The sequence below is a fragment of the Archocentrus centrarchus genome, chromosome 5, assembly GCF_007364275.1.
Source record: "Archocentrus centrarchus isolate MPI-CPG fArcCen1 chromosome 5, fArcCen1, whole genome shotgun sequence".
NCBI lineage: Eukaryota > Metazoa > Chordata > Actinopteri > Cichliformes > Cichlidae > Archocentrus > Archocentrus centrarchus.
In genome coordinates, this window is record NC_044350.1 from 24,372,526 (window position 1) to 24,399,435 (window position 26,910).

Consider the following 26,910-nt stretch of genomic DNA (forward strand, 5'->3'; position numbering starts at 1 on the left):
ACAGACACTGCAGGTCGCGCATTTTTGTCCTTGAAGATGTTTCTCTCATTGATAGATAGAAACTCCCAGATATTTAACACCCTCCGAACAACTCCTCTAGGGGTTAAATACTCTCCATCAGTTATTTCAGAACTGAAGAAGCCTCCAGGATAAGAGGTGAAACTGCTTCATGAACTAAAAAGAAGTCCAGTTGCCTTCTTTTCAACTACTCAAGACATTGTGTATTTTAAGTACAACTAGAGGTCTTGGTGATTACAAACGTTTTTCCTTTCACAGTTATTTTGGCTGATGTTCCTGCCAGGATATGTTTTTCTACTCTCGTCCTGGTTTCTGCTTCTCCACAGTTTCATTATAGGTAAATAAAGAGATGTTTTGAGATCCGTGGTTTAGTTTTTGTCCTGACAGGCTGTGTAAGTTTTCACAAGTGGGTGTCTTTCTAAATTATATCCAGTCACTTCACACTTCCACAAGTGAAATCCAGTCAAATTCTAGACCAATCTAAAGGATAATGACAGCAAAGAAGATGCACATGACCACAAAAGGGTCTCGGCACAGTAAATTGGATAGTGCATTAGAAATTTACATATAAATTTTTTTTTTCTTTATCAGCTTTGTAGTTCAACATTACTTTATACCTTGCTGGGCAAAACTGTAAATCTACAGAACAGTGACAAGTGAAATTGTCGTGTCCGGCTCTGTTTTTAATATAAATGGACACATGCATAAGTAATATCGAAACCTTGAGTTACTACCTTGAACTGTTTTTCTTTCAACTGGGATGGGATCATTAATGAGGGTCAGGATCAGCGCTCACCCCCAACTCACGTTCTCGCGGTATTACCTTCAAGGTTTATTGACAAGGTAATTAGCCAGATGGGACCCCAGTAGTAGCAGGGCTGAAAGGTATCACGGTTTCAAGGCTTTCCCGTGTGAAAAGCTACTGCTCTTTCCTACTTTTACAAACCGATCTACCAGTGGACACTAAACAACAACAAGCCTGCAAAAAGGTAGGATATTGTATTATGAATGCATAGTCTGGTGCATAGCCTGATTGATTCCTCCGATGCTGGTAATATCCCTCCTGTCCAGTTTGAATGATATTGCGTGCAAATGTCACATTGGCATCGATCTAGACTGCAGCTGGTTAGCGATGCAAATTTTGTCTTAATTACTGGACAATGAGTCATTAAGCCTAAAACATTTAAATCGGTAAATGTAATCGGGGAATATTTGCTGCGATGTTAGTTTAACGTAGAATCACCGGGTGGCGCTGCGTGTCAGTCATTTAACCAAGCTGCTCTACAGCGTATTACCAGTTTAGCAGGCACATTGGCAAGTCTTTATTTCAGCCTAATGAAATCGATAAACATTGATTTGGAGTGTGGGAGTCCACAGAGAGGGTGGTGTAGGGTTTCTCCTGTAAAGGGTCCTAAGAAGTCGACGGCCACGGTCCATCCATTTCATATTCCGGCTCTGAAACCCGGTGTTTTTGCTCAAGGGGGAGGTAAGGGGTATTTTTTTTTTTTGTCCTGGGGTGACTGAGCTGAAAGATCTTTTAAGAATTTTAGACAGAAAAAAAAAAAAAACATACAAAAAAAAACCCGGCATAGACGATTAAACACTCAAATGGTTTCTGAACAGCTAAATGGACAAACTTGTAATAGGAACTTTAGTACTCACAATTGCAAATATAATGTATTTAACAAACATAACATGGCAGTAAAAAAAAAAAATGTACACCTTTCTGTCAATGCTACATAAGTCGATTAATTTTATACAGGTGTTAGGACCAGTGTTGGGGTCCAAAAAAGTAATGTATTGCATATTACTCATTACTTGTTAGAGAAAGTGATTTTTTTTTTTTACACTACTCGTTACATTACATTTGCATTATTCCACATGAAGCGCTTTGTCACTTAATTACCAGTTAACAATATAAACCTTAGGCTGCACAGGACACACATACAGTGTTTCTTTTAGTTTTTACGGATGAACACAAAACCAAAAACAAAATGCAAAGTTGAAAATCAGCCAAAATCAGACTTCAAAGCAATTGCCACAATTCTACTTTAGAAACATGAACGTGTAAAAAATGGAGGCCAACTCTGACTGCTCATCACTGCCTTTGTTACCTGTTGAAGTTCAGGGTCTGGCTGCTGGGCTGGGGTCTGCACACACTCAGCTACGACATCACTCTGGGTTCTTGGCCAACTTTGTTTCAGCATGCTGACTGTGCAGATGTTTGCAAAGAACCAAAGTTGTGTTAGCAGTATAATGCACTTTACCATTGCACTCTTGTCCTTTTATGCAGTGAAAATGAAAGTAATGCCCATATCTCTACTTCTCAAAAATTATTGACTGCATCACCACTTTCCTCCTCCCAGCACACAAACTGAAATCAGCCAATTGGAGCATAAGGTTCCAGGAAGAAAAAAGTATATTTGACACCCCCCCCCCCCCCCTTTTTTTTTATCTGCCTGTTATGCTGAAGAATCTTTGTAACACAAGTGATGACGTTATTGTAACTGTAATGTAACTACTGAATTTAGTATAGTAATGGAAAGCATTACCGGGTTACTGAAAAATGTAATGTGATTACAAATACATGTTATTTTTGAATGCATTACATGCAACACTGGTTAGAACTCCCGGTAAAATCTACAGGCATGTCCGTGCACTCCATATAATTGTAAAAAACAGGATGACAGTTCCTCATTTATTCCTCCCTTATACACTGTTTGCAGATGACATATTTTCCATTCCCTGTCACCACCTCTTTTTAATGGCCCAACTTCAGTACCCATGAACTGCACATCATCCAGCTGACTGAAAATATCTGGCCCTCATCATGATATTTGATATTACTCGTGTTCAGAAATTCAAATTCTCAACTTCCTCTTATTCTTCCCAGCAAAAACAACATCCACAAGGGTGCTTTAATGAAAATATCGCAATTGTGGTCCTACATGTGATTCTACCACTTTAATTTTTTATTTATTTATTTATTTTACCTGTGTGGGTGTGATAAATGATGCCCTTTAATTGGGGAATTACAGTTCATACAGTTCAAACAAGGAAAATTTCCCAGAGGGAAATTGTCCTCAGAACTGCAAATCCTTCTTATCTGCAACAGCTGACTATAAGGCAAACTCTTCTTTAAGGGGTGTGAATGATAACTTTTATAATGTAAAAATTTGTTCCTAAAGCAGGCTGATGGGAAGAAAAACAAAAATGTGATTTGCAGTTCTGAGGAGGAGTTGGAGAAACAAGCTGATGCTTTGTGTTCTCGTTTTCATCTTACTCAAAGGAGACATTCAGCTGTTTTAGCTTCTACTGAAAAAATTTGTTTTCCAATAAGTTTTTTCAGTTTAGATGAAAAGCAAATGTTTACAGTTGTTTCTTTCTAACCTGTGAAGATTTAAGCATTGTCTTGTTTCTATTCGTGCTGCCAGGTTTACTGAGTATAATTGGTGCATTATTACTTTTAGACTTTGGAGCTCCTAAACAGTAGTACCATGGAACGGACACCACTGATAAAAATAGCCTAACTGGTACGCCATTCTACAAAATGGATTTTGTCTGCCAGTTTTGCAGTGTAGCATTACCCCCATCTTAGTTTCATGGACCTCTTTTCTTCAGCTGAATTAATGATTCTTAATACAGCTAATAAATGAATCAGTCAAATGGGTAATTAGCATACCCTGTGAACCTATGTTTGGAAACAATACTTATACCTCTTTCTGTATTGAATTGTATTGAATTAATTAGGCAAATGTAAGACTGTTTTATCTTTAACAAGTTACAAGCACTGAACAAAGCTAGAGGTGAACTTAATTCAAGATGTATTACTGTTATCATGTTGACCCACGACGATGAAGATTGTAGCTATGTACATACACACACAAACAAGTAACTAACAAAAAATTAAACCTAAATGTGACAAAGCATTAATTGCACACTTCAAAAATAAAAAAAAAAACCAAACAAATAAAATAAACAGAAGGAAAAGAATTATACAAATAAGTGTCTTATTAGTCTTTTTTTCAGTTTGGTCACATTTCACAAAACAGCCAGCATGAGGTAGAATTGGTGAACTAGGATCTCTCAATCATTGAGTCAGTTGCTTTCACAAAGTGTTTTTGTTCAGTCTAATGCAATTCTCAACTTCTGAACTATAAGGAAACGAAAAGAAACAATAAAAACAAAGTTTTTATTATTTTCGTTGTGCAAATGTACAAGTACATTGTGCAATGACAATAAAGGTTTGTTTCATCCATTTCATTTCATCATTTCATTTCATTTTCATTTTCATTTCAAAGTGACAAACTGATTTGAAAATAAAATAAAAACAAAAATTAAAGTAAAAGCTAAAAAAAAATGCAAAACTATAAGAACTCTGATGTAAAATACAAAGAAAATGTGCAACACAATCATAACAAAACAATGGCCCTAGGAATGAAGATTAATAGCTTGAAGAAAAGCTGATTAACAGTACAACATTACAGTACAAAAAGTGTGTGTCTTGAGCCCCCCCCCCCCTTTATTTTTTTTGCTTGGAAAACGGGTAATAAGTACCACAGTTTACTGAAACATGCAACAGTCACAGACAAGCAGGATATAAGTCAAAACAGAGTTTGTCCAATTCTGATGGGATTGAAAGTCAATATTTGGTGTGACCACTTTTATTCTTCAACACAGTCTGAACCCTCTTAGACAGGCTTTCTTTTAATTCAATTCAATTCAATTCAATTTTATTTATATAGCGCCAAATCACAACAAACTGTCGCCTCAAGGCGCTTTGTATTGTGGGTAAAGACCCTACAATAATACAGAGAAAACCCAACAGTCAAAACGACCCCCTATGAGCAAGCACTTGGCGACAGTGGAAAGGAAAAACTCCCTTTTAACAGGAAGAAACCTCCAGCAGAACCAGGCTCAGGGAGGGGCAGTCATCTGCCGCGACCGGTTGGGCTGAGGGGAGAGAAAGACATGCTGTGGAAGAGAGCCAGAGATTAATATCAATTAATGATTAAATGCAGAGTGGAGTATAAACAAAGTAAATAAGGTGAATGAGAAACAGTGCATTATGTGAACCCCCCAGCAGACTAGGCCTATAGCAGCATAACTAAGGGATGGTTCAGGGTCACCTGATCCAGCCCTAACTATAAGCTTTATCATAAAGGAAAGTTTTAAGCCTAATCTTAAAAATAGAGAGGGTGTCTGTCTCCCGAATCCAAGCTGGAAGCTGGTTCCACAGAAGAGGCGCCTGAAAGCTGAAGGCTCTGCCTCCCATTCTACTCTTAAGTATCCTAGGAACCACAAGTAAGCCAGCAGTCTGAGAGCGAAGTGCTCTGTTGGGGTGATATGGTACTATGAGGTCTTTGAGATAAGATGGTGCCTGATTATTCAAGACCTTGTATGTGAGGAGAAGAATTTTCAATTCTATTCTAGATTTAACAGGGAGCCAATGAAGAGAAGCCAATACGGGAGAAAACTGCTCTCTCTTTCTAGTCCCTGTCAGTACTCTAGCTGCAACATTTTGGATCAGCTGAAGGCTTTTCAGGAAGCTTTTAGGACAGCTTGATAATAATGAATTACAATAATCCAGCCTAGAAGTAATAAATGCATGAATGAGCTTTTCAGCATCACTCTGAGAAAGGATGTTTCTAATTTTAGAAATATTGCGCAAATGCAAAAAAGCGGTCCTACATATTTGTTTAATATGTGCATTGAAGGACATATCCTGGTCAAAAATGACTCCAAGATTTCTCACAGTGTTACTGGAGGCCAAAGTAATGCCATCCAGAGTAAGTATCTGGTTAGACACCATGTTTCTAAGATTTGTGGGGCCGAGAACAAGAATTTCAGTTTTATCTGAATTTAGAAGCAGGAAATTAGAGGTCATCCAGGCCTTAATATCTTTAAGACATTCCTGCAGTTTAACTAATTGATGTGTGTCATCTGGCTTCATTGATAGGTAAAGCTGAGTATCATCTGCATAACAATGAAAATTGATGCAGTGCTTTCTAATAATACTGCCTAAGGGAAGCATGTATAATGTAAATAAAATTGGTCCTAGCACAGAACCCTGTGGAACTCCATAATTAACCTTAGTGTGTGAAGAAGACTCCCCATTTACATGAGCAAATTGGAGTCTATGAGATAAATATGATTCAAACCACTGCAGTGCAGTACCTTTAATACCTATAGCAAGCTCTAATCTCTGTAATAAAATGTTATGGTCAACAGTATCAAAAGCTGCACTGAGGTCCAACAGGACAAGAACAGAGATGAGTCCACTGTCAGAGGCTCTAAGAAGATCATTTGTAACCTTCACTAATGCTGTTTCTGTACTGTGATGAATTCTGAAACCTGACTGAAACTCTTCAAATAAACTGTTCCTCTGCAGATGATCAGTTAGCTGTTTTACAACTACTCTTTCAAGAATCTTTGAGAGAAAAGGAAGGTTGGAGATTGGCCTATAATTAGCTAAGACAGCTGGGTCAAGTGATGGCTTTTTAAGTAGAGGTTTAATTACAGCCACCTAGAAGGTCTGTGGTACATAGCCAACTAATAAAGACTGATTGATCATTTTTAAGATTGAAGCATCAATAATTGGAAAGACTTCTTTGAACAGTCTAGTAGGAATGGGATCTAACAAACATGTTGCTGGTTTGGAGGAAGTAACTATTGAAGTTAACTCTGAAAGATCAACTGGAGATCAACTGGAGCAAAAGAGTCAAAACAAATACCAGCAGTACTGAAAGCAGCCGAACATGAAGAATAATCTTTGAGATGGTTATGAATAATTTTTTCTCTAATGTCTAAAATTTTATTTGTAAAGAAATCCATGAAGTCACTACTAGTTAATTTGAAAGGAATACTCGGCTCTACAGAGCTCTGACTCTTTGTCAGCCTGGCTACAGTGCTGAAAAGAAACCTGGGGTTTTTCTTATTTTCTTCAATTAATGATGAATAGTAAGATGTCCTAGCTTTACGGAGGGCTTTTTTATAGAGCAACAAACTCTTTTTCCAGGCTAAATGAGCATCTTCTAATTTAGTGAGACGCCATTCCCTCTCAAGCTTTCGGGTTATCTGCTTTAAGCTGTGCGTTTGTGAATTATACCACGGAGTCAGGCACTTCTGATTTGAAGCTTTCCTTTTCAGAGGAGCCACAGTATCCAAAGTTATACGCAGTGAGGATGTAAAACTATTGACGAGATAATCGACCTCACTGGGAGCAGAGTTTAGGTAGCTGCTCTGCACTGTGTTGGCACATGGCACTGAAGAGCATAACAATGAAGGAATTAGATCTTTAAACTTAGTTACAGCACTTTCAGAAAGACTTCTACTGTAATAAAACTTATTCCCCACTGCTGTGTAATCCATTAAAGTAAATGTAAATGTTACTAAGAAATGATCAGACAGGAGGGGGCTTTCAGGGAATACTGTTAGGTCTTCAGTTTCTATGCCATATGTTAGGACAAGATCCAGAGTATGATTAAAGTGGTGGGTGGGCTCCTTTACATTTTGAGAGAAGCCAATTGAATCTAACAATAGATTAAATGCAGTGTTGAGGCTGTCATTCTCAGCATCTGCATGGATGTTAAAATCACCCACTATAATTATTTTATCTGAACTGAGCACTAAATCAGATAAAAAGTCTGAGAAATCAGACAGAAACTCTGCGTAAGGACCAGGTGGATGATAGATAATAACAAATAAAACATGTTTTTGATTTTCCCAATTAGGATGGACAAGACTAAGAGTCAGGCTTTCAAAAGAATGAAAACTTTGTCTGGGTCTTTGATTAATTAATAAGCTGGAATTGAAGATTGCAGCTAATCCTCCTCCTCGACCTGTGCTTCGAGCATTCTGACAGTTACTGTGACTCGGGGGTGTTGATTCATTTAAACTAACATATTCATCCTGCTGTAACCAGGTTTCTGTAAGGCAGAATAAATCAATACGTTGATCAATTATTAAATCATTTACTAATAGGGACTTGGAAGAGAGAGACCTAATGTTTAACAATCCACATTTAATTGTTTTATTTTTTGGTGCAGTTGATGAAGCTGTATTATTTATTGTTTTTGAATTTTTATGCTTAAATAGCTTTTTGCTGATTTTAGCTTTGGTGTTTGGTGGTCTGGGAGCAGGCACCGACTCTATGGGGATGGGGTGTGGGGGGGATGGCAGGAGGAGAGAAGCGGCAGAGAGGCATGTAAGACTGCAACTCTGCTTCCTGGTCTCAACCCTGGGTAGTCAGTTTTTAGGAGGGTTAATAAATTTGGCCAGATTTCTAGAAATGAGAGCTGCTCCATCCAAAGTGGGATGGATGCCGTCTCTCCTAACAAGACCAGGTTTTCCCCAGAAACTTTGCCAATTATCTATGAAGCCCACGTCATTTTTTGGACACCACTCAGACAGCCAGCGATTCAAGGAGAACATGCGGCTAAACATGTCGCTCCTGGTCTGATTGGGGAGGGGCCCAGAGAAAACTACAGAGTCCGACATCGTTTTTGCAAAGTTACACACCGAGTCAATATTAATTTTAGTGACCTCCGATTGGCGTAACCGGGTGTCATTACTGCCGACGTGAATAACGATCTTACCAAATCTACGATTAGCCTTAGCCAGCAGTTTCAAATTTCCATGAATGTCGCCTGCTCTGGCCCCTGGAAGACATTTGACTATGGTCGCCGGTGTCTCTAGCTTCACGTTTCTCAAAACAGAGTCACCAATAACCAGAGTTTGTTCCTCGGCGGGTGTGTCGCCGAGTGGAGAAAAACGGGTAGAGACGTGAACAGGTTGGTGGTGTACCCGGGGCTTCTGCTTAGGACTACGCTTCCTCCTCACCGTCACCCAGCTGGCCTGTTTTCCCTGCTGCTCGGGATCTGCTGGGGGGGAGCTAACGGCGGCTAAGCTACCATGGTCCGCACCCGCTACAGGGGCCTGGCTAGATGTAGGATTTTCCAGGGTGCGGAGCCGAGTCTCCAGTTCAGAAAGCCTGGCCTCCAGAGCTACAAACAGACTACATTTATTACAAGTACCGTTACTGCTAAAGGAGGCCGAGGAGTAACTAAACATGTGACACCCAGAGCAGGAAAGTGCAGGAGAGACAGGAGAAGAAGCCATGCTGGTAGTGAGTCGGCTAAGGGCTAAGCTACTAGCTGAGCTAAGCTAGCGAATTTCTAAAAACAAATAAAGTGAGTAATGTGAATACAGGTGATTCAGCAAAGAGTATGCTATTTAAAGTAGGTGAAGATTACACTAAAATATGTTATTATCCAGATAAATCGAGTTATACAGATATAACAGCTAACAGACAGCAAAACACTGTGCTCCGAAACAGGAACAGGAAGTGATACAATACCGCAGTGAGAGCCAACACCAAGTGACAGCGCCACCTATGGTCTCAATGGTCTTAATGTCTTTAGGTAGTCTTCAGGAATAGTTCTCCAGGGCTTGTGCAGGACATTCAAAGTTCTTTGGCGGTTGGCTGTTTTGTTCTCTTCTCTGTGAAGATGATCCCACACTGTTTCAAAAATTTTGAGGTCCAGGCTCCGGGGAGGCCAATCCCTGACCAATAGTGTTTTTCCATTCAGCTTTTTACTGTGTGTTCAGGATCCTTGTCGTGTTGATAAATGAAGCTACTGCCAATCACACATTTTCCAGATAGTATTGTACAGTAGACCAAAATCTAAGGGTACTTCTGTGTTCATATTTCCATCAATTTTGAAAAAGATCCCCAACACCACTGGCTGAATTGCAGCCCCAAACCATGACAGAGCCTCCAACGTGTTTTGCAGATGGCTGTAGACACTTATTTTCATTCCTGTTCTTGTGTAATTTGGCGTACTCCAGCCATTTCTCCTTATTTTTCTTCCTTAACCCTTTATTGGGTGAGGAACCATATTTGGTAACTTAAATAGAAATAAAGATTGGCCTCCCCATGACTCACATAAGTAATGGTGTAACAGGCCCCGTTACAGAGGGCGTGAAGACAGATTACACTCGTGTAAAACAGGAGAAATAATGAGCAGAAGAAACGTGACAACATATTTGTGTGGGTCACAATGACATGGAGCATTTCAAACTTGAGTGTTCTTCCAGAGTTCTTCCAGAAATTGGATTTTTTGCCCCTACCTACCCTCACACTTGTGGTCATAACATCGAAACTAATAATGGTAAGTTGATGAAACCCATGCATTATATAGTTCAACAGTTGTGCTAAATGTTGATATAGGTGTTGTTTGTGTTGGGTTTTGAGAAATTAGTAAAATTTGTGGCATAAAAATCACTATACAGTGATCCAGTGAGAAATGTAATTCATTTATAGACATTTTCAGGCTAGAAATATATTGATTTTGTTTGTTTTATGACTTTATACCAGTTTTTTATTATACTTAAATTGCGTATATTGATGTTTATTTTTACTGTGACTCTTATTACTGCTAAAATTAATTTAGTAATTAAATATTTGGAATTTATTTAGCTTTGACTGAATTAAGTATAATAAAGTAATTATAAGTGCTATTTTTTACTTGTTATATATATATATATATATATATATATATATATATATATATATATATATATATATATATATATACAATTTCTAAGTCAATATATTTTGTTTTCAGTAGATCTACACTTCACTGTTACTGTTGGCCTTCAAAGCTGACTGGGTATTGACTCAAAAATGTACTTGCTTTTCTTTTGCAGCTGTCTACTCTTTTATGGAAGCCAGCCCATCAAGTACCATGCCATAGAATAGCACAACCTGTATTAGGGCATATACACATGTTCAGTTCAGTGAATTGACTTAAATCTTTGAAGAAAAGTGTAAATGTTTAGCCACATTATCATATCACATCAGTATTACATGTCACTTCCAGCAGCTTCACCAAGTACTGTAAAGCAGTTGTCTGTCACTAAACAGGTCTTCACTTTGATATGTGTGTCGTATTTATGAAAACTGCCAGTGTGAATCAAGAAAAATGTTCATGAATAAATGTTCTTTTAAATTTGTATGTATTTTTCCTATAGTTTTTATATATATAAACTTTTTGGGAAAATGTATACCCTAAACGGACGATGAGCCAAATATGGTAACAAAAATTAAAAATTTTGGAAAAAGTCCCACAAGTAAAATCTGTAATATCCTCCAGTAACACTCTAGGGTTGAAATTTTGAATTTCCATGCATTTCAGTTAGTGTCCTATAAGGCTTAAGAATTGCTTCTTGACAGCCACCCTTCCACTCAGACCATTACTGATGAGGCTTCAGTGAACAATAGTTGGATCGACTGAAGGGCCAGATGCATCTCTCAGGTCAGACCTTTCCTGGATTTTTCGGATTTCTTAAGGACATAATTCTCAGATAGTAATCATCTGCTGTAAGTAGTATTTTTTTTTTAGGGCTGTCATGTCTTCGTTTGTCTCCACTTGTCCAGTTTCCTCAAATTTTGCACACCATACCAAGATATGCCAAGTTTTCTGGCATATCACACAACTCTTTGGAATCACCATTGTTGGGCAAATATACCATAAACCTGTCAAACTATGTTATCTTTAACATTTCTCATACACAACAAACTGTGTCTTTGTGACAGGCTGCTAGTAACTAAGTGCCTAAAGATACAATTTAAACTTGGTTCTTTGATAGGTTATCTGTTATGTGTGGATAAAACAGTGTTCCTCACTTGACATAGGTACCTCTCAATGCTTGAATGATTTGTAATAAGTGGCTTAGCAAACAAACAAAAAAATTTCCTTTTAAAATGGTCAGGTACAAGAACTGGACTGTAAATGAATGAAAAAGCGACCAATGTCCAAAGATAAACTTTTGTTGAAGACCACTTTAATAATCACAAGAAAGCCTGGCTCCTTTGGAAGCTAACTATAAAGAAATGAGGGGCAGCACAAGACTTTTGCACAGTGCTGTACTTGTATCAAAATTAATTTTTGAATAAAACTTTTGCAAGAAAGCCTTTGTTCCATCATGTTACATGTGTAGAGTTTTTTTTTTTTTTTAAGAAGTTATTTAAAATAGATTTTCAGGTGTGTTAAAATCTCTTAAACATTGTGAGAAGAAAAAAATACTATTTTTGGACCATTCACTACTCATGTCCACACTGAGGCCATAAATTTGAGGTGGATATGGGTTTTTTTGTTTGTTTGTTTGTTTTTCAGTTATGAACAATGTGAAAATCACAGGGAATCTCTGACAGAAAATTAAAAACAAAAAGGGGGGAAATTGAGTTTCTGTGTCTTGATTTCTGCCTGGGACACAGCAGCCTAAAAACTAAATGAGTCATGGTCACAAGAAAACTGAAATAAACAAGCCTCACCATCATTTTTTTCTTAGCCAACCTCCTTACATTGCTGACCACCCTGCTTTCCCGTTCCCTATTGGCTTGTCTCAAACCATGAGATCCAGTTGTGGGTGGTGACCCAGAAAACGTCACACTGCCTGTGATCTTCGCTGCTGCTTCCAGCTTTACATGCAGCAATGATGGTAAATGAACCTGTGCTGGCTTTCCTTAAAAGGAAGCGCAAAGCCGCATTCAATCAAAGGTCAATTATTTGCTATACAGCAAGTGGGCGTCACATCCCCCTGTGCTGTAACACCGCAGTGGATGATGTGATCAGCAGAAAATGTGATGTTTTGGCTGGGGTTGTTAAAAAATCGAACAGAAGAAGAGAAAGGGGTCTTCTGTGGGTGTTTTAATTGACATTTCTACAAAGTACATTTTTAATACTGTTATTTAAGCACACACATTTTAAACTAAACATTTCCTTACTGACTAAAGTAGTGGATTAAGGCTAATCCAAACAACTCAATATTGGTTATATTAAAGATTAAAATCACAATATTAAATGCATTAATTGTATGAACTCACATTCACATGTTTATGTTTCACATTGTGCACTTGAGAAAATGTATATCTGTTTAATATTGCTATTTAATATTTATGCATTATTGTCCAGCACCCTGAAAGACAAAGTTCATTAACATAAGCTTCATATAATGAGGTACACTCTGACTCCCCTGCAGCCAAAAACAAGAAGAAGAAAAAAAACCCCTTAAAAATAAACCAGCATAAAATCATCAACATAATTATTAACAGTCCCCCTGTAACAGCTGGTGAGCTGCTAAACTCCCAGGGGTATTTGGGAAGTGTAGTTAATCCAATGATAATCTTGAGCATGGTTTACACATATTATCACTTTAATTGCTACGTGTGCTGTGCAATTATACCATCACCAATTACATGGCTATAGTTTACTTGCCTGTCTAAGCAGTTAGTTCCCTGTAATAGATGTGCTTTATCAACACATGCAAGTAGAGCCAGCAAAACGTATACTAATGGAGTTTTCATTCACATAATGAAATAATTATATGCTCAGAAATAGAGAGATAACGCTGATCCATCATGTATATTAGCAACGTAAGTCAGGGTAAAACCGGAGATTCTAAGATAAGAAGAGACTGAGGATTGAAAGTGATGATGGTTAATGAACGTGTGTGTGTGTGTGTGTGTGTGTGTGTGTGTGTGTGTGTGTGTGTGTGTGTGTGTGTGTGTGTGTGTGTGTGTGTGTGTGTGTGTGTACACGTATGTCCAACCATTAGAATGCAGAGTGTGTTCTCCGGTGTGAGTCACCCTCGCTCCCTCTTCCCTCCCGTCCACCCACCCACCCACCTCACACCATCACCACCAGCAGCATCTAACTGCAGTCACCGCCCAAAATTACGCCTCTGACTTCACAGTGGCCAACTGAGGATTCTGTTTCTACGGCAACATGCTCCAGATTCCTCCCCCTCTCATCTCTAGCACCCCTCCTTCCAATCTTCTAACCCCCCTACCCTACCCCACCCCACCCTTCCCAGCACAGACCACGTGACTTTCAGGAAGGCTTCTCCAACCTCCCCTTTATTGTTATTAACCCTCTCCTGACTGGGCCAGTGCCAGAGGCTCTCAGCAGCAGGCTGGCTGGCTGGCTGGCTGCCTCCTTGCTTCTCAGTGGTTTCAAAGGGAAATCTGACATATCTCTAATCTCCCTGGAAGATCAAAGCATTGCTTGAGCTAAATGTTGGATTAGCATATTTTAGAACCTAACTGAATGAGTCACTGTGTTTCCATAGTTGTGCAAGACACCTCCTAAACCTATGTACAATAGTGGTCTCTGAGTTTAAAGAAGCTGTACTGTATATTTATATGAATGTGTCAATCCTTCTACACTGCAGACTATCTGACCATCATCAAACAGCAAGTTAGCACCTAACTAGCAAATATAGTGAAGCATGAAGCTGTTAAAAAGCCAAGAATTTCACACAAAGTTGGTGGAGACCAAAAGAGAGGGAATATTAGACTGAGATGATTCAGGTGGCCACGTGACTGCAGCAGGAATGTCAGTATTGCTGGATGTGTTCGCTGTATAAACTTAATGACTAGGGGTGTTGCGATCAGTGTTGTAGCAAGTTACTGTAATAACATTATGCTGTTCTGTCACACAGTAATCTAAAGCAATCTAATTTAGTAGTATTAATCAAACTTGTGTTACTTAAATTCTTCAGATATCTGCACGACCTGCAGATAGAAAGTCAAACGTTTTTACTGCACACTTGCTACAATCAGCTGACTTCAGTTTGTGTAGAGGGAGGGGAAGAATGATAAAGCAATCTGCAACTTTTGAGGAGTGTAAGTCAGAATGTTACTTTCATTTTTATTTGCACAAAGTGTTCCCAGGCCGCAAGCAACTACCCACTGCTGCTAACATGACATTGATGCTGCTTTCCATTTGAAGTGGGATGTCAGAAATACTGAGTTCTGAGTCACAATTTACTGTTTTTAACTTTCAACTTAAAATGAAATCTGATGACTTTTCCTAAAGTGACTGAGAGCTAGCTGAGATTAAAAGAAGGTTTGGAGAGTCATAAGATTATGAAGGCACCTGAGCTGCCATTTTAGTAATTGTAGGAAATGCGTGCAAGTCCCACACATGCATGGTTTCCTTGCTTTCCTTGCTTATTGCAAACTACTTGTTGACACAAAGTAGTTTGCAATAAGCAATTTTTTTATTGTTTAAGTGTTAATAAATGTCGCAGTATTAATATTAATAATTATAAATGGTAGTTTATATATTTTATAATATAACAGTGAGGACAGTTATTTAATGGTTGTAAAGCTTCTTCCAAATTGGAAGGGATTCCCTCCTCAGGCATTGGACCTTAAATCTGATCGCTTAGGCTCCAGTTGCCTATGTAACCCTCTAATGTATTTACTACCAAGTCATGTGTCAATCATTGGCGTCCTGCAGTGTCATTGGTAGTCGCTTCAATAGCTTGCCTGGAAAAGTTGGTCACACCCGCTTCACAAATACTTATTTTGCTCGTAGTCATTGAATGTCATGCCATTTACTTTCTACATCACTGCCAATCACTTCCAGTCTGGATGTAGAATGATGGTTATACGTGGTTATACAATAAATCCCAACAGTTCCAAAATGTTTTTGCAATTTTCACTTCCAATAAAAGATACAGTAAAAATCACCTAAGTTGGATTCAAATGGCCCATGGAATTTCATCCGACTTGTAAATAATCCGTCTTATGTGTAAGTCAGGTAAAATCTGATTCTTTGGGGTCTAATCGAATTTCGCTGCAATGGCTTTCTGCTTCATACATGGAATTGCTTCCGCAAATTTTATAATCTCATGTTTTTGCTCCTAAGTGCGAGCTTGTAGCTTACGCTTGACTCCTGTGCTTGCCATGATTGTCTCCGGTGAAATTAACTGATTTGCTCAGGGCAGCCAATCCAGACATCGCGTGACTGTATAGACACTCAAGCGATACCCGGGTGTTGTTAGTGTATGTAGTTGTACATGAACGAGCCAATGCATGGAGTTTGCGTAGATAGTAGATATTGGAATTGGGCATGGCGGCAGCTGAGGAGGGCTTTAGCGCTAAACTGATCTGACTTTTGTGATCACACTTAATTGGAAATGAATTACAATGAGCTCAGATTTTTCATCCGAGGTAGGCGAAAATCTGACTTGTATGATCCGATTTAGGTGATGATTTCCTAATTAACATTAGGAAAAAGTGGGACCTGCAGAAGCCATCTGATTAGAGCAAAAATCTGAAAAATTTGTGTGACTGCGACTTAGGCGATGTCTGCTGTTTATAAATAATTATAGCGGTTATGTTTTCATGTCTTAGGTAAAACAGGATATGATATTGTGTGACAGAAGATGACTGAAGATGTTTTTTCTCCAAGAAATAAGTGTTGTAAAACATTTGTTTAAAAAAAAAAACTCTCAAACATCAGTTAAGGTGTGATCATTCATTTGTTAATGTCATAAGGTTTTTAGACATTATAAATAGATCTGTAGTTCAAAGATTGGTATAGACAGTTATGAAAGCTGGCCCTGACCATGCTGTGAAGGCATGAAATATGAACAGTATGTAAGCATTTAGATATGTCAGATGTGTCAAACTAAGTCAAAACTGTGTGAAAAAGGATCCCTCCCAGGTGGTCACAATCAACACATTAATTAATGGTGCTCTTTGTTTCCTAGATGTGTAAATAAGTAACTGCTTGCTTGTCATATATTAGTTTACAATGTTTTTGTCCTCCCTCTGAAGATGTTGTACAGCAATGTGGGTGAGTTCAACTTATAAAAGGCATCAAACAAGCATTGTTTGTAGAGTTTTGAAATGGAAAGAAGAGCCATGGCATCCGGCAGTGATCTCACCTGAATATTGCCTCATTGGCACAACTGTCTCCTCAGCATCCCATTAGGAGACACGTTGGGTTGCGTAGGTGTGTGTTTGTGTGCGCACGTCCGAGCACGCGCATGTGTGAATGGATGGACTTCATGAATGAAAACTGTTTTTCCTGAGCTGCAGACAGGAGGTGAGATCATCTTGTTGAAATGGAGACTCCCCCCACCCACTTGCAACACCCTCCCTTACCCCACCCATCAATACTTGTTGGTGCCAATCTTAATGAATCCCATCGGCAGATAATATGGATGAAGCAAATTGTACTGACAACCTGATTAATGACAGTGTTGTTTAATATCAAGCTCCCCCAACAAGCAGGAAGACACTGCTGTGCACATTGGCACAGGTGGATGTACGAACAAAAATACAGACTCACGCCTTTCTTCTTTCATTAGAAAGCTCCAAAAATGTCTGCTCGTCTGCTGTTGGCTTCCAGTCAACATGATGATGAAGCAAAGTGTGAATATCAACTTTGCTTCGTATGCTCAACTAAGGAATAGATTTGAATGAGCTTTAATGATTGGCCACCTATTCAGCTGTGTGTAAGTGAACATGACAATGACTAACACAAGGACCTCTCGATGAGGATCCATAAATAGCCTCTCAAATAAACCAGAAGCCACCCTCCCCCCTCATTCTCTAGTCTACATCCAACCACACACACACATGCGCGCACACACACACACACTCGCATACCCTTCCACCTTCTTCCTAACCAGACTTGGACAATCTGTGTCCACTTGGCACCAGGCCTCAAACAACATACTGTATATTCAGTGACAGAGACATGTATGCGCACATGCACACACATGACATTCCTCTTGACATTCTTCACTGCAGGACTCTGTTAATTCCCTCCTACAGATTATGATACATGTTGCCAAACAATGCTGCATTTTTACATCAGCTTTTTGGATGGATGCCACAGTGCATTTGTTGTGCAATCAGGCTTTGCAAGTTTGATTTTCATGTTTATATATATATATGGATTAAAAGACTACATTTTGAGGATAACATTTGACAGGTGACCTAAATTCAAAATCTATTGTGTAATAATTTTAAAAGTAAATGGGATCCCCATTGAGTGTCTTTCTTAAAAGCTTTCACTGTGTCGAATGAAGGCTTGTATCTAAAAGAAGTGATACCCCGCAGCATTAATTCTGTTCTTGTTTCTGATGGCGTTACCACAACAGAAGCAGAAGCTGCGATGCTGGACATCAGAGGCAGCAGTGTTGATCCTTAGAGGCCTGAACATCACTGACGAGGGGCCTTCCTGCAACTACAAGCTCCAATGAATAAATCATGAAGAAAGTTTTAAGGAAAAGATTGAAATAGAAAAAAAAAGAGCATGTGCTTCTCTATTCAGACCGCCTTAAGACACAGTAAGAAGAGGAATTGTAGATGGGAATAGCATAAAATAGCAAGACTGATTAAAGCTGCTGACTTTTTTTTCCCCCTTTGGAAGCGCACAGTTTCTTCTTCATGTGATATTAAAACCAAAATGAAACATTCATAAACCACTTTTTGGCAAGGGTGTTTTGAATGTTCATTTGGGAGAGTAAGCTATGAGGTAATGCATCAAATTTTAAAATTAGGCATTAATGATTTTACTGTCAAAATAATGCAATTAAATATTAAAAGTACTGCAAAGGATAATTTAGTCTCAGACAGTGTCTGACTGTGATGTTTATTAAATTGTTAATAGACCCAGTATTAGTTTGCTATTGCTTTTGGTCCCCTTTCATGGACAGAATTACAAAAGAACTCTTGTTTTCAGTCTGTTTCTTTATTACAAAGTGTATTGCAAGCTTTAAAAACAAAAAAAAAGGGAAGATTTCTCATTTTCAATTGGCAAGACTTCAGGTAGGCACAGACTGAGAATGACTCAAAGATGAATAAATGAAAACAGAAGCAATCAGCTCAGATTCCATGAGGGGCATCAAACTGAGCCAACACAGTGATCTTTTTTCATCATGATTTCATAAAGCATTCATTTCCAGGAGGAGAAAGTGGAGAATACTCATGTTTGTGTGTGTTTCTCAGGTTTGCCATGGGTTGTCTATGCAGTAGTTAGGATTCCCCCTACTGTAGCAAGCAACACGATGAGGTCATCATAATGGATTTAAGCCCAGGATGGGCTTAATCTGGGAGATAAGAGCTGGATTTGGATTTAGCACTCAAAAGGGTCAAGTAGCTACCACCATTTACACTCTCAGTAAAGACAAAGCTCAGACATGGCATCCCCAGCTGTTTCGCTGTCCTTTGTGCCAGCCAAATAGTTTGACTCTAGTTTGAGTTCCTCCACTATTTACACTAATTTCTTTCTTATTCTTATTCTAGGAACAGTTTGGCAGCAAAACATAGACAAACACATATGGACTCAAAGTCTTCATCAGGGTCTCTCCTTTCTGTGTGCTTAATAGGCTATTTTTGTTTAAAATGCATTTGTTGCATCCTGGATCTTGTTTGTATGACTATTGGGGGTGTTGAAGAAGCATATTCAATTTCAGTTCAATTCAATTTAACTTTTATTTATATAGCACCAAGCAAACAAACTGTCACTTCAAGGTGCTTTATATTGCTTTATTTTAGGTAAAGACCAAACAACGATTACATGTGTGACCTGTACTCTGCAACAAAATTAATTTAAGGTAAAGAGTTAAGGCAAAGACAGGGATCTGATAATGTTGGGGTTCCTCAAACACAAAACTCAGTTTTGTGTTTAAAAAAAAAAAAAAAAGACTTGTTTAAATTAGATATTTTATTTCATTCAGGTTAATTAAAGTCTCTCAGGGAAACAAATGACGCAGGGGGACAGTCCCATTTAGGTTCTACATGTGCTGCCCCTCTCTTCCTGTCTCACAGAAATGGGTCAGTAGAGATTGGAGACGATAATAATAATAAAAAGCCTGCCGTCCTTCCTTCATGTCCCTTCTGTGGCAGACGGAGTCCACAGATTATGCACCAATTACTCTGCACTGTGCAGAGGGCGTTAATAGGTTTTGAGCGGATTTACATGGTGCTGTCCAGTCAAATACTGCATGCTTTGGGAATGACATCATTTTGGTCACCTCACACACCGGCTGACCCTCCTCCCTGCTCTAAAGAGTAGCCTCACTCAAGCCCGTGTACCTGCGGTTGTCCCGTGTCTCACCGGACTCCACTCGTCACTCCCGATTTGTCCTCTGATAGGAGGACCTCGGCGCTGCCTCCCTCCCACCCAGCCTCGCTCCTCTCTCCTCTTCGGTCGTGTTTACTACAGCCCTATAAATTCCTGAGGGTGCGCATATCGCATCCTCAGAGGGGAATGGAAAAGGAGGAGGTGTAGAGTCAAGAAAACAAACCAGTCAAGGAAGAATATAGCCACATCTTCATTTTCTGTTCATTTAGAATTAACGCAGGAGAAAACCAGACCTCCGCAGAGCCATCCGATAGGAAACCGCACTGGAGGTAGAGAAGGGTAATCGCGGATGCTCAATACACGGACAGAAAAGACGAAAAAAAAAATCTAAAGAGGAATAAGCTTTTGCAGTCATCAGTGATGGACTCCGGCTATCGGCGCTGAGGTAGGAATTGTCAAATTAGCTTCTTTCGATCGAGGTGATGGGCAGGTGGGCGCGAGAAAGCAGGTGGTCTTTGCGTAAAATAACAAATCATATCCTTATTTTGTTTTGTTTTTTTTTTAATGTCAAGTGCCGTCGTGTGTTTGACTGTAACTTCAGCGCTGTCAGTAATGGTCCACCGATGGTCGTAGGTGCCAGGAGAGGCAATGAAACGCCTCCACACATCCACAATGCACTGGCCTGTAACAGAGCATAGCCTGCTCCTGCAGCTCCAGCAGCTGATACCTCCAAACGGAGCAGGACTATTAGGAGGCAGGATCAGTCGGACGTGACTGATGTGTACACCAGATGTGTCTTAGTGGTTGGCTTTCTCCTAGTGCAGAAAATTATAATGAGGATGATTTTTCCAGACTTAAGGGTTTGTGGTTAGTTTCTTGGATAATGAAATCTCCGGGCTGTCTGTCTTGTTTCGGAGTGTCTGGTTAATGTAAGGATAGGGAATGGATAGATACAGCTAGTGTAAGTTGGCTAATAGCTCACACATTACTTTTAGTGGGAGCTGTCACAGTAGCCTAATGGTAATTCACTCAATTTTCTTCAAATTGACCTTCAAGTTGACAGACGAAAATGTATGAAGTGCATCTCATAATGACTGAATGATCTGGAAACTGATGAAATCTGAGCTTGGGATTCAAACAAAAGTGGGCTATACTGTTCAGCAGCAGCAGCCACAATATTTTCTCTGGTGTCAGTGTGGTTTTTAATGTATTTATTGTCTCATCTACTCCAAAATTGTGTATTCTATATTGCTGACATTGTATTTGCTGTTTCTTGCATATTGTGCTTCTATGGGGTCTTTATAAAGAACTTGAACAACAATATGATAATGCTGGTGCTGTGAAGAATTTTAACGTGCATTCTTATTTTGCTGAACATGTAAATCCTTTTCGCTGCTTGCCTGTCAGAGGAGTGGCTCACTTCAAGAGGCTCTGACAAGAAATAATGTATTTTCATTCTCCACTGAGCGCGCATACGCTGCTGTCCTTGGAGAAATGTAAAGCTTTGAAGAAGCCTTCAGAATGCTCTCATTATTCTGTAATCTTATGCGTTTTAATATCACTCAATGTAGGATGTAAATAAACAGCTGTGGCACCATTGGGCCCATAGAGCACCAGTTTGTTAATCCTGCCAAACTAAAAGCAATGCTGTGCATGTAATCCGTAACATGTATTCTGTAACAGTGTGATGCCTAACAATGTCAATTTACTCTAAGAAAGGGGGGGGTTGGCCTCTTTGTTTTCTGTGCAGTCCACTGAAAATTTTCTCAGCTTTTGCCTCATATCCTGAACCCTGTTTCCCATTTTAGTATTTTATATCTACAGATATCATCATTAGTTTGATAGCAGTCCCCTGACTACATGCTACCTGAGTGATGTCCCGCCTTCACCTACACCTACCAGATTATGAAACTGATTGCAACTCGCGTTTGTGAGAAATGCAGAAAAAAGGATTTTTATATTATATATTTATCTTTTATTCTGATGATCAACTCCGTCTTTTTCTTTTGGTGTCTAGTATCTGTGGAGGAGAACAAAAACTTTGAAATGCAGTTTGGTGACATTGATGAGAGGCTCAGAGCCTTGCCTGCTTTCACTAACTCTTTAGAGCTACACTGGACACACTTGTGTACATGACAACTTACTGTTTTCCTTAAAATGGAGCTAAAGATGACTACACTCACCTGCAGAATCAACAATTAGCAACACCATTCAGAAAGAGTTATTTTAACCTTGATTTCATTCAGAATATTTGATTAAAAACCACTTTTATTTTCCTCTCTGTATGGTCTCTTCAAGACTCCCAGTTCTTCAGTCATTCTGATGACCACAGTCACTCATGGCCCTCATTCATGAACCTCGTGCCCCATCACCCTCTCTTTCCGGCTTCAACACTCCGCTCTCCGATCCTCCTTCCTTTCGCCGCCTCGATGCTGAAACACCCTGCACCCCAGAAATGGACCTGACCCCAACCCAGTGTGTCCTTCGTAACGTCCTCTCCATAGACACCGGAGGAGCTGTGGAGCCGGGAGGCGGAGGAGGAGAGGGACAAACTGCCGGACACAACCAGACACCCTGCGAGGAACAACAGGAGCACTTTGCCAACAGTGTCCTGAAACTCCATGAGCATGATGGCAGTCCTGGAAGGACGGAGGGAGAGGGACAGGATACGGACAGCAGTGCGGTCAGGAGCCAGGCGGATGATGCCAGGTTACAGTGCCAGTCTACAGGAGGGGGAGGAGGGTTTCTGGAGGGTTTGTTTGGGTGTCTGCGGCCTGTCTGGACAATGATTGGAAAAGCCTACTCCACAGAGCACAAGCATGACCTGGACGGTAAGTCGAACCATCAGATTTGTTTCAGTGTAAATGAATGAACACACAAATACATCTATACACTCACTTTTAGTTTTCAAATAAAAAAGCAACCCCTAGCGCCCAATTAAATTTAATGTGGAGCTTTGATATGCTAATTAAATGATCTTATCTCCCAGTTTAATTACATTAAACAGACAGTAGGTAAATGACTCCCGCAAAGGCCATGTTGTAAACAAACCCTTTCCTGACATGAACGAGCTGCAGCTAGGGAAGGAGACTCTATCAAAGCTGCAGAGGGCTTATTTTCCCCTGATACCCCCCCCAATCTTTTTTTCCTGCTCATGCCCACCTCCCACTACCACCCATCCCCAGTGAAACTAGCTCCCTGTGACGCTGTGTTGTTTATGTCTGCAGCCACTACAATAGCGCAGGGCTCCCCTGAGACTCCTCTGCCAAATCTGCCTCATGAATTATGTAAAGCCATGCTCTGACCCTGTGCCTCTCATCTCTATTAACACAAACCTGACACACGTGTACACACATATAAGGATGAACGTTTGCACACATAAACACATCCACAAATAGAAACATTTCACATCTACTGCTGACATAAACACAAGGTGCCAAAAACAAAACTTGATAAAATAAATAGAACATCAGATACCAGGCAGGAAGGTGGCAGTTTTACACTTCTCCTTGTCTTTATTGCCTCCTGATATTTTATCATCCATTTGACATCCACATCTCCCCTCTCCTCCCCTCCTTTTTCCATCCCTCATTGTCTCCCTTCCTCTCCTTTTCATCCCGTGCTGTTATCACTCCCAGCCCATCTGCACCTCGCTGCTCCCCTCCTCTGCGCCATCACAGGGAGTCTCACACACACACTGATGAGAGCAAAACGGATATTATTAAAGTGAAATAAATGGAGGCTATGCAACTGAATACCTGGCCACCATATAACAACACCAATTTTTTAAGTATTGACTGGAAGGAACAATATATATTTGTCAAAAGCTGAAAAATATCTGCTCCTTTATTGATTCTAAAGGACTGAACATATCTGGTAATGTGCTACAGTTCCTCATATTTTTTTTTCTTTTTTTTCAAATCAAACAAAGCAGACATGTGGAGATTGTGGCATATCAGATGTGGCTTCATGTCTTTATTGTGGAAAATTTGAGGGGCTCATTAGAGACTGAGCCCACAATCAATCACTGGAGAGCATTAATCATTTATTTCATCCTTATTAATATGATAAATGTGTCTGAATCTTCTTTCCCCGGGTTAAAAACAGCAGCAGAGTAGGCTGTATATCTTCTCTCTATTAACAGTCTGTCTTCAGCCACATGGACCCCTGCTGACCGGTGGGGAATCCCCCTCCCCTCTTTTCTCTTTACACACACGAGTACTGTCCCACCACCTCTCTGTTCGCCACACATCCGCTTTAAGACTCTCAAATTCCCTCCCTCTTCCAGCCCCCTCCTGAGCGTTGGACCCCTGTTTTGCGTCAGCCCCACAATGGCACTAAGCAGGATTTAGGAGGCTGAGGGAGAATTAACCGCAGGAGATTAGAGCTCTATGTCTGTCTGCCTGCACACTCCAGTCTTAGGTTAAGGTGAGGTTCAACAGCAGAACAAGATATCAACTGGGGATTCCTTTTTGAGGTTTTACTCTAACAGGTTTAGCCTTGCTAGCAGGTTTAGGTTTATATTCAGTCTTTTTGATATTTTGTGCTGTTTTGTGTTTGCGAGCTGTACTATGCCTTTAATGCCTTAATGAGGCATTAAAGGCATTAAAAGTACTCCCACCAATATGGTGATGTTGATAGACAGAAAGTTTGGGGATCCCCAGTGTCATGAGGATTTATCTCAGTTCAGTAGTTTCTCAGTTCAGTAGTTGCTGATATTTTAAAGTAACTTGAACAAATAGCACAAGGGGCCTAATCTGCTGCTTACCAAAAGTCTTGTAGCCTGGTAGCTAGCAGGTGTCTGTTTTTTTTTTGTTTGTGTGTTTGTTTTGTGATGATGAAAAATCAGCCTGAAACAACACTTTTCATATATCATTTGCAACATAATTTCATCATTTAACATGACAAAATGATCTGTAGTCAGTAGAGGTTAATGAAACCATTCTTTTGTTTTCCATCCATCTTTTTTTTTTCCTGCCTTCAGAGGAGTGGGAAGTTCCGTTCGAGGAGATATCGGACCTACAGTGGGTGGGCAGCGGAGCCCAGGGCGCCGTCTTCCTCGGTAAACTGCACGGGCAGGAAGTGGCTGTGAAGAAAGTGCGTAACATAAAAGAAACAGACATCAAGCACCTGCGGAAGCTCAAACATCCAAACATCATCACCTTCAAGTAAGCAGAAATGATCACTTGGCTTATTAGATAATGGTAATACAGAGGCTATCAGTAATGTTGATAGCATTGTTTGAATAATTTTCAGTTGGAAGGACTTTCTTTAAGGGAACGTTTTATGTGTGTAATTAAGAAAGGCAATCTTGATTGAACATTCGGGCATTTTGGTTTTAATTTTGATACAAATTTGTGAACTCATCTGGTTGTAACATTTTTGAACTTTCACATTTTGTACTTTCTCAGAGGTATCTGTACCCAGGCTCCATGTTATTGTATCATCATGGAGTACTGCGCCCAGGGACAGCTGTACGAGGTGCTGAGAGCGGGCAGGAAGATCACTCCATCCCTGCTCATGGACTGGGCCATGGGTATCGCTGGGGGCATGAACTATCTTCACCTCCACAAAATCATCCACAGAGACCTCAAGTCACCCAAGTGAGTTTTATACTTCCTTTGTTTCATTTATTTCTCTGTAGTTTTGTGATTCAAAAGGAAATGACAGGTGTCAGAGTAAACGGGTCAGTAAAAAGTTACATTTAAAGTTAAATCCAGTGCAGGGTCTTTCTCCTTTACAGTCATTATAAATAACCCACAAACCAGATTCATCCTGTGATGCTTACCGTGTAGCCCAAACCACAGTGTCACAACCGCTGCTTCAGATAATTACAATTAGCAGCTATGATTGTTGCACAAATTAATAATTGTGAAAGACCCTAAGTGCCACACCATTGGTCAGGGCTTGACAAAACATCAAGTCTTAATGTGTTTTATCACTGACTGATCCAGTAAACTGTTTTTCATGCAGATAAATTTAAACTCGATGAATATGATGTGTCTTTCCAGCATGCTGATCACCTATGATGATGCAGTGAAGATCTCTGATTTTGGCACGTCTAAGGAGCTCAATGACAAGAGCACTAAGATGTCCTTTGCTGGCACTGTAGCCTGGATGGCACCTGAGGTCATACGCAATGAACCTGTCTCAGAGAAGGTGGATATTTGGTAGGTGGCATAACCCCTTTGAACTGTCCCTTTGCAGTGTTGAAATTTTACCATAAGATCTTTTTCTTATCTGTCACCAGATCAACACAGAATCTCATTAGTTGCAGCGTACTGTGGCACAGAGTGAGCCTAGCCAATCTATTCGGCATGCAGAATATCTTATTACATGAAACTCTATAGGGTCTCTGCCATTTCTGATGGGTTGTCCTATGTTAAGCACTGATTTTTTTTTTTTTTCCCTCCACGTTCTCTGCCTCTCTCTTTCTCCTATACTATATTCCTCCATCAGTCTTCCTCTGTGTCCTGAAAGGAACGCTGGCTAATTTAATAATTGATTTGCCAGATGCTGCAGTGCTCAGGAGAGGCTGGAATAACCTTCCGAGCCTATGGATGGTTTGGCCCAGAGCCAGCAGTGCATTAGCAGAGAAGTGAAAATAGGATTAAAAAGCTTTTGATGTAGAAGCAAAGCGAAACATGGGTGTGTACTGCACAGTTTTGTTTAAATTTATGTAAATCACTTGGTAGTACTCCTTATCACAAAAAAGAGTGTCGGTGGAGAAGAGGCCGTTGTTAAGCATTGTCATGTGTTGTACATATTCAATTTAGTAATGACATAAACACACTGAAGGTGGTACCATGATACAAATTAACAAGAAACAAATAAAGCTTTTTAACTCAGTTCATTTCATTGTATGTAGCAACAAAATTAAATTCTTAATTTCCAAATCAGCAACTGTATAATATGTTGTTAGTCATAAATGTGTGAACAAAGATAAGCAAATATGCAATAATTAAAAAGAACTTTTAACGCAACCCTAGGTTTGATT

General features: G+C 39.7%; 1 protein-coding gene across 2 annotated transcripts in view; it reads left to right on the forward strand.

Moving 5' to 3' along the window:
• The first annotated feature begins 895 nt into the window (after positions 1 to 895).
• Positions 896 to 26,910, forward strand: part of LOC115780395 (mitogen-activated protein kinase kinase kinase 12) — a 35,743-nt gene continuing 9,728 nt past the window's right edge. Inside the window, exons 1-5 of one of the 2 annotated variants that reach the window (XM_030729563.1) lie at positions 896 to 1,007; positions 22,212 to 22,744; positions 24,898 to 25,081; positions 25,325 to 25,516; positions 25,925 to 26,083. In XM_030729563.1, the coding sequence (XP_030585423.1) occupies positions 22,252 to 22,744; positions 24,898 to 25,081; positions 25,325 to 25,516; positions 25,925 to 26,083 (1,028 nt within the window). In that variant the 5' untranslated portion in view covers positions 896 to 1,007; positions 22,212 to 22,251. Of the gene's footprint in view, positions 1,008 to 19,916; positions 20,359 to 22,211; positions 22,745 to 24,897; positions 25,082 to 25,324; positions 25,517 to 25,924; positions 26,084 to 26,910 lie in introns of those variants that run through there. The other variant, XM_030729562.1, reaches the window with a different exon arrangement.